The 15,631-nt window shown below is 42.7% G+C and overlaps 3 protein-coding genes across 3 annotated transcripts; 1 reads left to right on the top strand and 2 right to left on the bottom strand.

The window, feature by feature from the left end:
* Positions 1-343: 343 nt before the first annotated feature.
* On the bottom strand, positions 344-1,980 carry RPL36AL (ribosomal protein L36a like). Its single transcript, XM_045567780.1, has 2 exons — positions 1,909-1,980; positions 344-793 (listed from the first exon to the last, which is right to left on the bottom strand). The coding sequence occupies exon 2, from the start codon at positions 756-758 to the stop codon at positions 438-440; it is 321 nt and encodes a 106-aa protein (XP_045423736.1). The 5' UTR covers positions 759-793; positions 1,909-1,980; the 3' UTR covers positions 344-437.
* A 419-nt stretch (positions 1,981-2,399) lies between these two features.
* MGAT2 (alpha-1,6-mannosyl-glycoprotein 2-beta-N-acetylglucosaminyltransferase) lies at positions 2,400-4,680 on the top strand. The gene has a single exon (XM_045567767.1). It carries the CDS (start codon positions 2,609-2,611, stop codon positions 3,950-3,952), a length of 1,344 nt encoding a protein of 447 aa, XP_045423723.1. The 5' UTR covers positions 2,400-2,608; the 3' UTR covers positions 3,953-4,680.
* A 1,540-nt stretch (positions 4,681-6,220) lies between these two features.
* Positions 6,221-14,069, bottom strand: DNAAF2 (dynein axonemal assembly factor 2). The gene is made up of 3 exons (XM_045567745.1): positions 12,134-14,069; positions 7,745-7,888; positions 6,221-6,971 (listed from the first exon to the last, which is right to left on the bottom strand). Exons 1-3 carry the CDS (start codon positions 13,967-13,969, stop codon positions 6,504-6,506), a joined length of 2,448 nt encoding a protein of 815 aa, XP_045423701.1. The 5' UTR covers positions 13,970-14,069; the 3' UTR covers positions 6,221-6,503.
* Between the last annotated feature and the right edge of the window lie 1,562 nt (positions 14,070-15,631).

Raw genomic sequence — 15,631 nt, 5'->3', positions numbered from 1 at the left:
TGGCCCCTACTAGACAGAACGTATGCAGAAAGTCAGCTCTTGCTATCCCTCAACTTGGATGCTCTGCTCCTAGTTTACGTTTTTTTTCTCAACTCTGATTGAGACCCTTCCTAGATGCTCTTTATTTTCCCCTATTCTAGCTCTATAACTTGGTTGTAAAGTATTGAGGCAGGATTTGTCTTTATATGTAAATACAAAATTCCAATTTTGGGGAATTGAATTTTAAATAGAATTTGAGAAGAGGATAAACCTTTGTTCACTTCCAAAAAATTTACTGTTAGTTCCTAAATCTAGAACCACATTAAACATGGAATTCTACTTAAAAGACAAAAAACACAAAAGATTTTAACATCATTGTATTTATTTCCCTACAGGTAATTTTTCTATAGCTTCAACATTTTCTCCTCAAAATTAAAGGGCAAAAAGAGTCCCAAACTTTAGAACTGGATCACTTGGCCTTTTCTTTTCTTATCTCCTCCCAGTTCAAAATGCTTGCACCTCTTAATGGCCAGCATCCTCTTGGATCTGCAGTTAGGCTCAACACATTCCAGCCTTAGCACAATCTTCTTTGTGGTTTTAGCCTTCTTCCGGAAAATTGGCTTTGTCTGCCCACCATAGCCACTCTGCTTCCGATCATAGCGCCTCTTTCCCTGGGCATACAGGGAATCCTTGCCCTTCTTATACTGGGTCACTTTGTGAGGTTGATGCTTGCCACACTTCTTACAGAAAGTTCTTCGGGTTTTAGGTACATTGACCATCTTTACTGTGGAGCTGTCTGTCTATACGATGAAATCTGTAGTAAAATATTTAAGGTAGCAGACATTAAACATTCTGAAAAGTGAAAAGTGCTATACACTTAGATATTCCTAGATATTTATAAGAAAACAGTATTGGATCAGCAATGTATAAATCCACCAAGTACTCACTGCCCTATGAATAAATGCCCATACAAAAGTATACCTTTTGGGAACACTTAATTAATTATTGGAACATTGGTATGTTGACCGAAAGGAAAAAACTTAAGTGAAATTAATGTAAGTATAGAGTTTCTTTGGGCCAAGGTTGGGGACAGCAACTGGGGAGCAGATTCAAGTTGTCCTGAAACAAGTGGGTTTTTAAAGGGAAAAAAAGCAGTTCCTAAGTTGTTTCCAGAGAATTTACATTAAAATAACAAGCTATTGATTAGGTACACATTGTTCTTTGTACCACAAATTCCAGAAACCGTAAGATAATGGAAGAGGCAGGTAGTTAGAACAAAATGACTTAATTGCTACCAGGGCACGCGGCTGGGGTGAGGGGAGGGCTGCAACTAAAGTCCTATATTCTCAGGGCCGGATAAATTTTGCATACCTCGTGTAGCTCAGGATGATCTGAGCTCTTCTTTTCCCAAATAAAATGAGACTCACTAAAAAGAACAGCACTGGAAGGCCCAATACTGTCAGTTTTCTGTACTAAGTGGCTGCCCAAAAAGAAAAGCGTAGTGGTGTTCATCTAATTTTCCTCCGGAGAAAGAGAAGGTAAATAGAGTTTCTTTTCCACTCCCTTCCCCACACCCACTTCCTCTATTGTCCAGCTCTTGGGTATGGCTGGTGCAGCGCGCGATGTGGTAGCTACTGTGCCGACCCGCCCCGTCCCTTCCTCCATAACCACATCAGTGTGGTTCTCCCCTCCGAAGCACGGTCCCCCGTCTGCAGCCCTAACGGCTGACGTGTCCCTAACAAGCCGTCGTGCCTAGCGGCCCTGTAGCCGCCATGCGTGAGCCCCTTTCCGGAAGGAAGACAGTTATCGAACTCAACCAAGCCAAGGCACCGGGTCTCAGCTTCCGTTCCTACAAGGGCCTAGTCCAGCCCCGGATTCTGAGCAATAGGGGCGCCTGTTGGAACCACGCTAGTCCCCTTCTTAGCTTACCGGGAAACTTGGCGTCCGCACCCCTTGCCTCCCGCCGCTCGCGCTAACAGGAAAGAGAGGAATGAAGCGGAAGTAGGAACTGAACCTGAGCGACAGTACTGCGAGCCAATAGGCAGCCAGCTACGGCGGCCGGGAGCCTTTGGATGCGTCTGGGAAGCACCAACCAGCGGCCCACGGGGCGGGCCGGAGGGGTGTGGCCGGAGGGCCGCGGTGTTCCGCCGGCCAGTCGCGGGTTGTCAGAACGGTCGCCGCCGAAGTGGGGAGAGTCTGCGTTGCTCTGCCCTGGCCGCCCGGGGCCCGCGTAAGGATGAGAGGGCAGAGGACGCGGGGCCGCTGGAGGCGCAGGTAACGAAGCTGGGGTGCGGTGGGGCAGCCGCTGGGCTTCTTCCGGGACCCGTGGTGCTGAATGGAGAGGACCGAGGCGAAGCCGAGCCGCGGCTCCTAGCGGTGGGGCCGCTGCTGGAGCTGCAGCTGCGGGGCGAGGATGTGTGGAGCCCAGGCGGCGTGGGGCAGCTGAGAGGCTTCGGGCCCCAGGACCCTCGGGGCCCGGGATGAGTTAGTGAGGGCAGCCGCGGGGGCCAGTTCCGAGCGCTGCAGGCCAAGGCGACGGCCTCCGCCCGCCCGCCCTTCGCGTGCAAAATCCGTTATCGCCTTTCCGCGCCCGCCCGCCCGCCCGTCAGCGCTCCCGGCCCTGGAGACCATGAGGTTCCGCATCTACAAACGGAAGGTGCTAATCCTGACGCTCGTCGTGGCCGCCTGTGGCTTCGTCCTCTGGAGCAGCAATGGGCGACAAAGGAAGAACGAGGCCCTTGCCCCTCCGTTGCTGGACGCTGAGCCCGCGCGGGGTGCGGGCGGCCGGGGCGGGGACCACCCCTCTGTGTCTGTGGGCATCCGCAGAGTCTCCAACGAGTCGGCGGCTCCACTGGTACCGGCGGCACCCCAACCTGAGGCGGACAACCTGACGTTGCGGTACCGGTCCCTGGTGTACCAGCTGAACTTTGATCAGACGCTGAGAAATGTAGATAAGCCTGGCACCTGGGCCCCCCGGGAACTGGTGCTGGTGGTTCAGGTGCATAACCGGCCGGAATACCTCAGACTGCTGCTGGACTCCCTTCGAAAAGCCCAGGGCATCGACAACGTCCTCGTCATCTTTAGCCATGACTTCTGGTCGACAGAGATCAATCACCTGATCGCTGGGGTGGATTTCTGTCCGGTTCTGCAGGTTTTCTTTCCTTTCAGCATTCAGTTGTACCCCAGTGAGTTTCCGGGCAGTGACCCCAGAGATTGCCCCAGAGACCTGCAGAAGAACGCAGCTTTGAAACTGGGATGCATCAATGCTGAGTATCCCGACTCCTTTGGCCATTATAGAGAGGCTAAGTTCTCCCAAACCAAACATCATTGGTGGTGGAAGCTGCATTTTGTTTGGGAAAGAGTCAAAATTCTTCGAGATTATGCTGGCCTTATACTTTTCCTAGAAGAGGATCACTACTTGGCCCCAGACTTTTACCATGTCTTCAAAAAGATGTGGAAATTGAAGCAGCAAGAGTGTCCTGAGTGTGATGTTCTCTCCCTGGGGACCTATACTGCCAGTCGCAGTTTCTATGGCATTGCTGACAAGGTAGAAGTGAAAACTTGGAAATCCACAGAGCACAATATGGGTCTAGCCTTGACCCGGAATGCCTATCAGGAGCTGATCAAGTGCACAGACACTTTCTGTACTTACGATGATTATAACTGGGACTGGACTCTTCAATATTTGACTGTATCTTGTCTTCCAAAATTCTGGAAAGTGCTGGTTCCTCAAGTTCCTAGGATTTTTCATGCTGGAGACTGTGGTATGCATCACAAGAAAACCTGTAGACCATCCACCCAGAGTGCCCAAATTGAGTCACTCTTAAATAGTAACAAACAGCATATGTTTCCAGAAACTCTAATTATCAGTGAGAAATTTCCTGTGGCAGCCATTTCCCCACCTAGGAAAAATGGAGGGTGGGGAGATATTAGGGACCATGAACTTTGTAAAAGTTATAGAAGACTGCAGTGAAAAATCACAATTATAAAAGCTACAGTGACAGTCTTCTATTTTTGATATTTGTCTAAACAGGATATACAATTGAATAAAAGTTTAGGAACTGGTTTCTGCTTTAATACAAAAATTCTTGTAAAAGATGTTCAAATACATAGTAATCTTTTCCAATTATGTCTGATTAAGATTTAAAACTAAAGTTTTCATTTTGGGAGTAGGGTTTTAAAGCTCAATCTGTATCTGCTAAAAATAATAATTGTTAATTGATATGAGAAGAGGGGAAATTTTATTTAAATTGCATCTGTTAATCTTTTTATCTGAAACTTTGTACACTTTTCCACTTTCAAAACTTATTTTAAGTACAGCAAAATTTATTTAAAACTGTCATAGCAGTAAAAAGTATTACAATGAAATTGTTAGAGTATTAACGGAATAAGCCCAGTTTCACTCTTGACACAGTTATTAGGAACGAATTGCTTCACTGGTTTAGTAACTCAAAAGTTATGTTTGTTAAACATGCTGTCAGAACAGTCATTTTCAGTATTGCAGATTCCTGTACTGTTGTGCTAAGATTTGCCTGTGCTTTGGAACCTTCATACAACACACTTTCTTTTGGAATGTATTTGATTGGTAAAGAAAGTTTAAACGTTTTCACCTCAATGTAGAAATACAGTGGTTTTGTTTTTGTTTTTTTATTTTAGTGCTGCCAAAATAAAATACTCATTTTTGCATATAAAGGTTCTTAATCCTTTTGCAGAATAAGTTTTGTTTACTCTTTCCACCAAAATTCAGTAAAGGCATTCTCAAAGTTTTGAAAGTTAATGTTACATCCTAATGTTTACTATCTATATATTGGATAATTGAGTTTGAAGTAAAACCTAGCTCATGACAATGCATTCCTTTTGGAAGAAACTGTTTGGCTTTCAAATTAGCCAGGCATAGATAATGAACAATAAAAAGCTGCTGTGTAAGGGAAATACAGCCTAAATTGTTTTTGAAAGCCAGAAATGATACAAAGTTCAGTCATGCCAAAGTGAAACACTTTCTAGTGCCAGCTTTAACTGAAATCATACTTTTCAAATGGATATACAGTAAATAATAGGAAACAGGGTTAAAATTTACTCAATGTTTAATGTAGTTTATAGAAGTTTTCCTTACCATATAATTGCATTCAACCAAAAATTACTTACAACAAACTGATTTCTGTGTAAAGATTCTACAATTAGTCATTTACTTAAACCTAAGAAAACTATTAAATGTATACTATCAAAGTTATGGCGTCAATTTAAGATTCATAGTGGTTGAAAAGCACATATGCTCATCTAAGGTGAGGCAAATAGTTCTATTGCTTTATGAGCTACCTTTATACTACCCTCACAGCCTAATCTGGTGCCAGATTTTATCTGGGAGTTACAAATGTAAATCAGAATGAATCAGCAGCCTTTGTACCAGTTTTTCATACTCTGACCGTTCAAAGGACTAAAGAAATTAGGTGATTTCCAGGACTGAGCTAAGATCAGAGTCTGAATTAGTAGCTGTTTTTTGGAACGAAAATAGATCAGCTATGCATGGCCTTGGAGTTGGTGACTAGATCAACAAATATTTTCCTTTCTACATTTTCTTTCATGCTGTCCTAAGTAAGAATTTTTGTGAGAAAAAAACCTGTTAGGATTTTCTCTTTGCCTCACATTTGAGGTGTTATAACAGAATTATTTAGGAAGCGGAAGTGGGAGGATCACTTGAGTCCAGGAGTTTGAATCCAGCCTGGGCAGTATAGCAAGCCCTCATCTCTTGAAAAAATTTTTTAAAAGGAATTGATTATTAAACACTGGCTTTTGTTTTCATGTAATAATATAATGAAGACAATTTCATATCAAATTGCCAGATTTTAAAAATTCCTGCTTTAAAATTCTTAAATGTATTCTATAAAACCAAGATGTTTTAATATTCCAATAGTAACTTATAAGAAACTCTTTTTAAAGATTGAATTGTCTAAGTCATGAAATAATTTAACCTTTACTATATATAATATAGGTTGGTGTGACAAGAGTAAATTAGAGTTGATACAAAAATATTGTTTCATTTGGTATATCTGTATTGTAATTGTTTAGAGTGCTAATATTGGTTAGTAAAGTTCTTTCCCCTCTAAGAAGCTCTATTTTAAGCATCAATACATCCTAGTTAGTGAGAACTAAGTTTCAAGATTTTACCCCCTCAAACATACACACTCCTATTTCCTGTTACTTGAATTCCTGAGAATTACTTTGTGTGACAAATGCAACTTAGTGAATAATCATTTTGAAACTTTATTAAAGTAATAGTAAACAAAGGAAGCAAAAATTAACACATAAGTAAATATATACAGATTGTATTAAAACTAAATATTTAACTCTCCATTAGAAAAAATACACATCTATCAGAAGAATCACAAACCTTATCTCCTTAATTAAGAAAACTTTAAATTCTAGAGGCAAAAAATAATCTCTAGTTCCCCATTAGAATCAAAATTGCAAATTTTTGATTAATTCTATGTAATTTTATATATTTACTATATAATTACTCTATATAATTAATCCAAATCATATAGCAAGGAATTCTGAAAACGGAATGCACAATGAGTCACATGATCTTTGATAATCTGCACACTACCATCCTCCATATTGGTTTCTTTTATGCTGTCAAAATCAGGTACGTTGTGAACTGTAGTTTTGTTCACTAACGAAGGTAAGTGATCTCCATCTAATTCTTTCTCTTCAGTTATTACTGGTTCTTTTACATTATCTTCTGCATTTGCATAAGTAGCACTTTTTTCTTTTATAAATTTAGGTTCCGTTTTTGATTCAGGTTGCTGAGATTTTCCAAATAGCATTTGAGAATCATCAAGAGACTTTTGCTGAAAACATGCAACTGAACCACAATCAGAATCAGTTGTAGAGGTGGTAAAATGTTCTATATTTTCTTTTTCAGTTAGATGACTTCCGTCACTGACTCTTTCTTCCTTTCCTTGAGGCTGATCAGAGTTACTACATTCTTGCAACTGTGTCAAGAGAAACAACAGATTAATTATGCTTTGAAACAATAGAAAACAATTATAATACCTTCTGGAAATAAAATTTTTAAAAAAGTTATGAGGTAATCCTTGCAGACCTGCAGATATGCTTCCAGGCTTCCCCCTCAAAGTCATCCTCCAAATGCTGTCAGTCATATTTTTTAACAATGCAAACCTGGCATTAATTTTCTGATTAAATCCTTTCAATGACTTCTCACCTCCACAATAACACAATCCAAGCTTTTCAACATGGCCTACAAAACCCTTTGACAATTATTATAAGGGCATTCTTGAATTTCTATGATTATTCAGAGCGACCCTTCCTCCAATTCACGTATCAGTCAATTGTGCTAGTTACTACATTATTTTCATGTCCAATATTGAAGACTATAAAAATGACCAAACCTTAGGTTGAAGTAGAAAGAATGAGCAAACTGTATGACATAGTTCCCATGGTTTGAGAATCAAAAAAGACTTACGTTTGTCCCTGCACGAGTACTCAGACTTCTAAATGTTAGTTTTTCTTTGTTCTCATTGGAGGGTTATTTTGGGATTAAATGACGTAATGTGAAAATGAATAGCAGAGTGTTTAGCACATAGTAAATACACCAACAAAATTCTGTTCTTTTTTTTCACATCACTCTGCCCAGCCATTATGTATTTTATTTAAAGTTATGACATTAAGAAATCAAGAATTTAAGTTTGTTAGGCTTTAATCTTGGCCTTAGTCACTCCTCTATAAAGTGTACCACATTTCTTACCTTTGCAGTAATTTGAATCTTATTATCTGTAACCTGAAGAACTTCAATTAATGGTGGACTTAGGGACATAGTCTGTTTGAATGGAGAGCTCAGTACCTCTTCAAGAAACTCATTAACATTTTCTTCATTGACAAACAACCTTTCCTAAAATAAAAAGGAAAAAAAATATTCTGCCTTATACATCACACTTAATACAGTCATAACTAAAACCAGCTCATAATAATTTTCACACTGATCAGGGTTACACTTTTAAAAATGTTTATTACAATAATTATTCCTATGGGCTGTCTTGGAAAATAAAAATTTGGTCTTGTATGGAGCAGTAAGGATTGCACCAAGATTGTGTTTGTGTGTGTGTGTGTGTGTGTGTGTGTGTGTATATATATATTTTTTTTTTTAAAGAACCTAAAATTAAAAAAGTCTTGTTACTTTTTCTAGGTCTATTTAGTCTGAGGTACATCTTCACTTCCAGATAATATAAATGACACTTCTGTTCATTTTTCTTTTTCTTTTTTTTCTCTTAGTATTTCATAAGAACAACATCACCTCTAGGGCTATAAATTCAATCCCAGCTGTAAAATGTAATTCTGCTTTACAATACTTCCTAACGAGGTAGCTAAGAAATATACATAGCAGGATCTATTCAATTTTGTGTGACCAGTGTGCCTTTTAGTTCTTGGCCAAGTAAGACCCAATTATAATATTTTACTTAAAAGAAGTGTATCCTATTTTTAAGCATTGAGATACCGAATCCTCCAGTGTGATAACAGTATCCTGTGTAGTAAATAATAAGAATGAGGTAATTTCAAGATGCTGATGTGGAAAGATTTCCAAACAATTATTAGGAAATGCAAAAATCATTCTTTTACCTGAATCCCAAACACAAAGCAATTTGTTCATATTCATGTCAAGTGAACACAGGTATATAGTTAGGGTATGGAAGGAATGGCCATACTGTTATTAAAAATTAATTTATAAAATCAGTTCATTGTTGTCCAAAATAATTTTCCTCTATACTTTCATATAAACAGATTTTATAATTACAAAATTAACACAGCTCATATTTGGACCAAATAGGGGAAACCACAGAGAGACAAGTTTCAAGTTCTCTTCTATTAGACAGTATTTAAAATTGTAAACACATGCCAGGTGCAGTTGCTCATCCCTGTAATCCTAGCACTCTGGGAGGCTGAACCAGGAGGACTGCTTGAGGCCAGGAGTTTGAGACCAGCCTGTGAAAGAGCGAGACCCATCCCTACAAAAAAATAGAAAATTTTAGCTGGGCATGGTGGTGTGTGCCTGTTGTCCCACCTACTAGCAAGGCTGAGGGAGGTCTGTTTGAGCCCAGGAGTTTGAAGATGCAGTGAACTATGATGACACCACTGCACTCTAGCCTGAGCAACAGAGTGAGCCTCTATGTCAAAAAAAAAAAAAAAAAAAAAATTGTGAACACCTACCAAACAAAAGCAAACCTTGGGAACAGAAAAATTTTACATTTACAGTAATTTGCCTTGCTATTGTTTGAAGATCCAGAATAACATCATATTATAGAAACATCCTTATCAAAAGCATTTCTAAGGTTCCTGCCTCTGGGAAAAGACATTCATCTTTGCCTCATTGCAAATACACCAAATATTTTAATTTTTAGTTAACCCAAGGAAAATATAATGGAAATGTTTATGATTACAATATAAGAAGTTTTGCATAAACTTGCCTTCTCATTCTAATGACTGATTTTACTGTAAAAGTTACTGAACTTAGTGGCTCTGAAGCTCTAGGAAAATTCCCAGTGAATATTTAAGGCTTAAATATATATGCAGTATTTGTTTTACTTGTAAAGTAACAATTCTGACCTTGAGAGACATAAAACAGCCTTCTTTATATTATGATTATTTTCCTATAATGCTGCAGTCCCCAGTCCCGGAGCCAAAGATCAGTACAGGGCCATGGCCTGTTAGCAGCTGGCCGCACAGCAGCTTCATCTGTATTCGCAGCAGCTCGCCATCACTCACATCACCGCGTAAGCTCTGCCTCCTGTGAGATCAGCAGAGGCATTAGATTCTCATAGGAGCACAACCCACTGCGCTGGCGGGGATCTAGGTTGCGCACTCCACATGAGACTGTAATGTCTGATGATCTGAGGTGGAGCTGAGGCAGTGATGCTAGCACTGGGGAGCAGCTACAAATACAGATTATCTTTAGCAGAGAGATTTGACTTCACAGTAATGTGCTTGAATCATCCTGAAACCATCCCCCACACCCCCAGTCCATGGAAAAATTGTCTTCCATAAAACTGGTCCCTGGTGTCAAAAAGGTTGGGGACTGCTGCTATAATGCATATAATATGATCATTATATATCATATACCCCACCACTCATAGTTTTTCTTAAAAATTTACTTTAATAGTTAGAGCCTGGGGCTGGGCACGGTGGCTCACACCTGTAATCCTAGCACTTGGGAGGCCTGAGGCAGGCGGATCGTTTGAGCTCAGGAGTTTAAGACCAGCCTGAGCAAGAGTGAGACCCCATCTCTACTAATAAACAGAAAGAAATTAGCTAGACAACTAAAAATATATAGAAACAATTAGTCGCGCATGGTGGCGCATGCCTGTAGTCCCAGCTACTTGGGAGGCTGAGGCAGAAGGATCGCTTGAGCCCAGGAGTTTGAGGTTGCTGTGAGCTAGGCTGACGTCACGGCACTCTAGCCAGGATGACAGAGTGGGACTCTGCCTCAAAAAAAAAAAAAAAATAGTTAGAGCCTGGTCCAGTACAACGTAAAGCAAAAGAATTGGACACTATAGTTCCATCAGCCTTATCAAATGTAATGATTAATGAAGTAATTATAAATCAGTTTCAGGTTTCAAAGACATAAAACACATTTGCCCTAATTCCATTTTGGTCTAGTTTCTTTGCTTAAATGTTAGCATACTAGAAAAATCAGATTCAAATGTATTCTTGAATATTATCTTAACTGCTGGTCCATAAAGTTTTCTTCCCACACGGTAAGTTGTTTTCATATTTATTAAAACAATTACAGGAAAACAAATGTCCTTTCCTAAATTTCCCCTTTCTGATGTAAACAGATATCCAATTTCCTATTTTATATTCTAACAATCTTACCTAGTTTGGCTGTTTGTTTTACCCTTTTTGGATGGTTTCAAATTAACCACTTCTCAGACACCCAAATCATAAAATACCAATAGAAAATAATTTGTAGAAAAACAACAAGGGGAAGTTTAAATTTCTGGCAGGTTAAAGCCCCAGGTCAAATAGTTATTTTTTAATATACCATCTGTGCAACTAGTGTTGTTTCTCAGAACTTGACTCTTGACTGTGTTTAAAGAGCTAAACAAAAAATTACATGTAACATTAACACAAACTTCAATCAAAACTAACTGTTCATTTATAAATTTAAGGAGTTTTTAGAACTTCAAATGTTAAATAGTTTTTTCAACATTTGCCAATAATAGTGGAGTGTTAATCTGAAATTCAAGAACCTCAAAAACCTAGAGTACAGCACAACTACAACAGGACATACTAAATTATTTATCAAATTATATCCTAAGTAAAATAGATAATGCTCAGCCCAGTTCTAAAGTAATCACCCAGAAAAGGCACAGCTAAAGTAGGTGCTGTTCAGTTCAACAAATATTTATTACACTTTGTTAAATGCCAGCCATTATGCCAAATACTAGCAGAGACCCAAACATGATTAAAACAGACATAAAAAGATATAATTTCAATACAGTGCCCACCAGAGGACAATCCCACCAAAATCAGCAACTAAAATTAAGCTGCACCATATGGTGGAAAGGGCATGGGATTTAGATTCACTGGGCTTGAGTTTGTTTTCCCATATAAGAACTGTGTGGCACTGGCTGAGTTACTTTGCCTCTCCCGAAGTAAATCTACTAATATTCTAAGCTTGGAAAAAGTGATTTAAACTGCAGAGATGGTCATTACGGAGTACTCCTTAAACTTATTTGTGTCACAAACCTCTTTGAGAATATGACTTAAGTTATAGCCCTTCTCCCCAGAAGTCGTCACCCTCAATTTTTTGCATACAATTCTACAAGTCTACGGATCCCTGAGAATCCATTCATGGTCTCCTTCCAAGTCAGTGGACCCAGGAAAACAACTGCATTAGGGGGAACTCTGAAGATTTGAAACCCATCCACCAGGGAGGATGAGAGTAAGTTTTAAGTCTCTTTTTTAAAAAATACGTTTAACACGTACTGACATCTTTCATCACGTACGCCAATTTCAAGTCATTACCAGAAAAGTTGTAATGGAAAATGTTTTAAGAAAAACTGAGAGGGTGCCTGTAATAGCAAATTTTGAAACTGATATGAAATATTTCAAATATTAAGACTCTAGAAAGAACTGTTACCTCTAAAGAATCGCTGTTTAAACCATAATACCACTCTCTCCAAAGTCCATGGCTCTCTGGAGATTTGGCCAGTTCTATCACTGCATTGTTTGAAGAAATGCAAATCACGGGTTCTTTGGTACTCAATTTATTCTCTGGAGTAAACTGCAAAAAGAAGGAATAAACTACGTCTTGTGTGGAGAAGCGCAATTTGTACCGGAGGGGGCTCAAATCCCCTTGAAGACTTTGCGGCTGGATCCCAGGCACTTGAATTAGCAGAGTCAAGGATTCTGTCTTCTGATTACACAGCAGAGGAGGACACAAAGGTTGCCCGCTCTCTGTCCCCGGACCACACATGGCTCGGTCAGAGGACTCGCCTCCCGTGCCCTCCCGGTCCACGCGCGTCTCCACACTGAGATCTGCGGAAGACTCCCAACCAAGGCCCCGGGATGAAGTAAAAGGGGAGCCTCTGCCAACAGGTAAACTCTCTGCTCCAGAAGACGGCTTCTCCCCCCCGCGAGACACCGCGTGCCCGCCGAAGTCCTGCTCCTCCGACTCGGGGACAAGCTGCTCTCCAGTACCAGCCGGCAGCAGCGCCAGCTCGGGGGCGCTCGGGGTAGCGGTCCCGGCGTCGGAAGTCCCCTCTCGGCTGGGACCCCGGCTTCCGGCCCCGGAGCAACTCCCCGCGGGTCCCGCCTCCCCCTCGCGAGCGGAAGCGCAGGCCGCGCCGTCAGTTCCGGGCCGACCGGCCGGCTCTTCCGGCGTCGCGGGGAGCTGCCGGCGCGCGGCCGGTGGCGCCACGGGCAGCGTGACTACCAGCTGCCGCCGAGCCTTGTTGAACTGCGCTTTGCCGCGGCTGTCGTCCACCGGGTACGGGAGCGAGAGCCGCAGCCGGTAGTCGGGTTTCCTTGAGTCGAGGCACAGCAGCTTTCCCGTCACCTCCAGCGCCGCCTGCTCGGCAGAGCGCAGCAGCGGCAGTTGGATGGTGACCACCAGCTCGTGGGGCACGGGACTTGGGGCAGAGTCCCGGGAGCAGCGGTAATCCTGGAGGTCCACGTGGTGGCGCTGCACCACGCTGTAGCGAGGCTCGGTGGGGGCGGGCTGCAAGAGCGCCTCCGGAGGTGAGGGCGCCTGGGGCCGGGGGACTGCGGAGTCCCCGGCGGGTGCTGGGTACCTGTAGGGGTAGGGGAAATCTGGGAGAGGGCTCTGCGGCTCCCCCTCGGGCCGGGCTGGGACGCCCCCGGGCAGGGGCGTGCGCAGCACGGCGGCCTCCGGGGTCCCCTTGTACTTGACCTTTAGGGTTTTGGCATTCCTGCGGTCCAGCTTCACGCTAAACTGGGTCTCCACTGCCTCCAGGGCCGTGGCGTCCAGCATCTGGCGGAAGCGCTCATAACGCCGGGCCAGCGCAAGCGCTTCAGGGTGGAAGACCACGTCGTAGACCATGTAGCGGGTGCCGCCGCGCCCCGCGTACTCGCGCCGTGGCGCCAGGCTGTAGGGCAGGGACCAATGGCTGCCAGGCCCTGCCCCATCTGCCCCGGAGCCGGGCCGGCTGCTCGGCGCGCCCACCAGTGCGTTGCTGCACACGTTCACGAAGCAGCGCCGCGCCCCGTCCAGGCTGGTGCGCAGTACGTGGCCCGGCTCCGGATGCACGAAGCGCACCTCCACTCCGCGCTCACGCTCCAGCGCCGTGATCTCTGCCTCGTAGCGCCGCCGATTCTCCGGGTCATTGAGCTCCTCGGCGTACTTGGAGAACAGTCGCCGGAACTCCGGGTCTTGGAAGGCGGAGGTGAGCCGCTCGACCTCCTCTCCGCTCAGGTCCAAGTCCTCCAGCGGCGAGGAGCCTGCTGCTTTGGCCATTCTGCCCCGTGGCTCTTCGCCCTAGAGCCAAGGGACGCCAATCCGAGACCGGGTGGGTGGGGTGCGCCCGCAGAGTCTCTGGGCCGCCTAGAGTGAGGAGTTCGAGGTCGTTAACGGCTGGAAGATTGAGCCTCGGGCAGCGTGTGCTCGTTGCCATAGTGACACCACCAACACCCGGGAGGAGGGATAGAAATGAGAATGGGATGGTGGAAATGCCAGAAATAGCCTTTTGGTTTCTTCAAACCAACCAGCCACCCGACTTTCTACATTTTTTAGATTCCTGTGCCACAGTGCAGTTACTTCTGCAGATTGACTATTGTATCAATTGTCATAATTTCCAGCGTTATGTATGTTATCCCATTCATTGCTCACACCACTTTACGATAAACTTCATTCCCATTTTGCAAACAAGATGGGACCTGAGGATACCTGATCAGAGTCACATAGCGAGTTTATTCAAAAGCTGTGATTCAAACCTAAGGGTGTGTGCCTTTTTTCACTTTGTTAACTATTAATAGCATTTCAATCTTAATTTTTCTCTTTTCCATTTTCTGAATAGTCCACCATAAATTTTGCCCAATAAAAACTCATTTGAGACAAGAGATATGGCAGGCTATTCATAAACAAATACCAATGGCCAATAAACATAAAACTAATATGCAGCAACAGTATGGTTGAATATCACTAACATAATGTTGGTGTGCAAGAAACCAGCTGCAAAATAATACATATGGTATGACTCCATTATACAATAGACAAAACTTGGCAAAATAAGTCTTAAAACTGTTAGAAGTCAGGCTAGTGATTGCCCTTTTGAGGGAGAGTGGGATGTTGTGATTGGAACAGAGCAAGGGGAAGTTTCTGGGATAGGGGTCTGTTTCTCAATCTTGGTATTGATTTCATTGAGTTTGCAGTTTGTGAAATTCATTAAGTTGTACAATAGGGGACTTAATGTATCTTATACTTTAAAAAGTTTAAAAATGTACTTATAAAATAAAAAACAACTTTGCCTTCATGGATCTTATGTGGGGTGAGACTAGTGACTCCAAATTGTATATCTTCAGTCCTAGCTGACCACTGAGCTCTAAGAGACTCGCATGCCACTGTCTGCTAGATTTTCCACCTGGACGTTTGATAGGCATCTCAAATTAACATATTAAAAATAGAAATCTTAATTTTCACATCTCAAACCTTATGTTTCCCTAGTCTCAGTAAATACTACCACCTGCACAACTACTTAAACCTAAAACCTAAGGGTAATCCTTGATTCCTCTTTGCCTCACCCTGCCCTGCCTTGAGCTACCAAGTCCTATTGTCTCTTCCTACACACCCCAACTATATCTTACTTTCCATTTCTGCTCTGAGCCACCAAGATCTTCATCACATACTTATGCAATAGTTTCCTTATTGGTCTCCTCAGCTCTCCCTTCTGATGAGATCTTCGCCACACAATTGACTTAGTTATCTTTAAAACCAAATCAATTTATATCACTCCCTGCTGAAAACCTTCAAGTAGCTTCACATCCAGATTCCTTACGTGTGTCTACTACATTTGCTCCCTAACCGTCTCCACGCTCACCCTCTAATTTTCTCCCACTGGATCAGCCTAATGTCAGAATACCCTTGGTTCCTGTACAGCCTGGGCACAGGCCCTTGAATTTC

This window comes from Lemur catta, chromosome 1 (genome assembly GCF_020740605.2).
Source record: "Lemur catta isolate mLemCat1 chromosome 1, mLemCat1.pri, whole genome shotgun sequence".
In the NCBI taxonomy this organism is placed as follows: Eukaryota; Metazoa; Chordata; class Mammalia; order Primates; family Lemuridae; genus Lemur; species Lemur catta.
The sequence above is the reverse complement of the archived record's forward strand: the minus strand, read 5'-3'. Positions and strand labels throughout refer to the sequence as shown.

Coding starts and splice junctions, on each gene's coding strand:
- RPL36AL (XM_045567780.1), bottom strand. CDS start 758: ATGGTCAATGTACCTAAAACCCGAAGAACTTTCTGTAAGAAGTGTGGC.
- MGAT2 (XM_045567767.1), top strand. CDS start 2,609: ATGAGGTTCCGCATCTACAAACGGAAGGTGCTAATCCTGACGCTCGTC.
- DNAAF2 (XM_045567745.1), bottom strand. CDS start 13,969: ATGGCCAAAGCAGCAGGCTCCTCGCCGCTGGAGGACTTGGACCTGAGC. Junction 7,889..12,133: donor TAAACAGCGATTCTTTAGAG/GTAACAGTTCTT, acceptor TTTTTATTTTAG/GAAAGGTTGTTTGTCAATGA. Junction 6,972..7,744: donor AGATTCAAATTACTGCAAAG/GTAAGAAATGTG, acceptor CTCTTGACACAG/TTGCAAGAATGTAGTAACTC.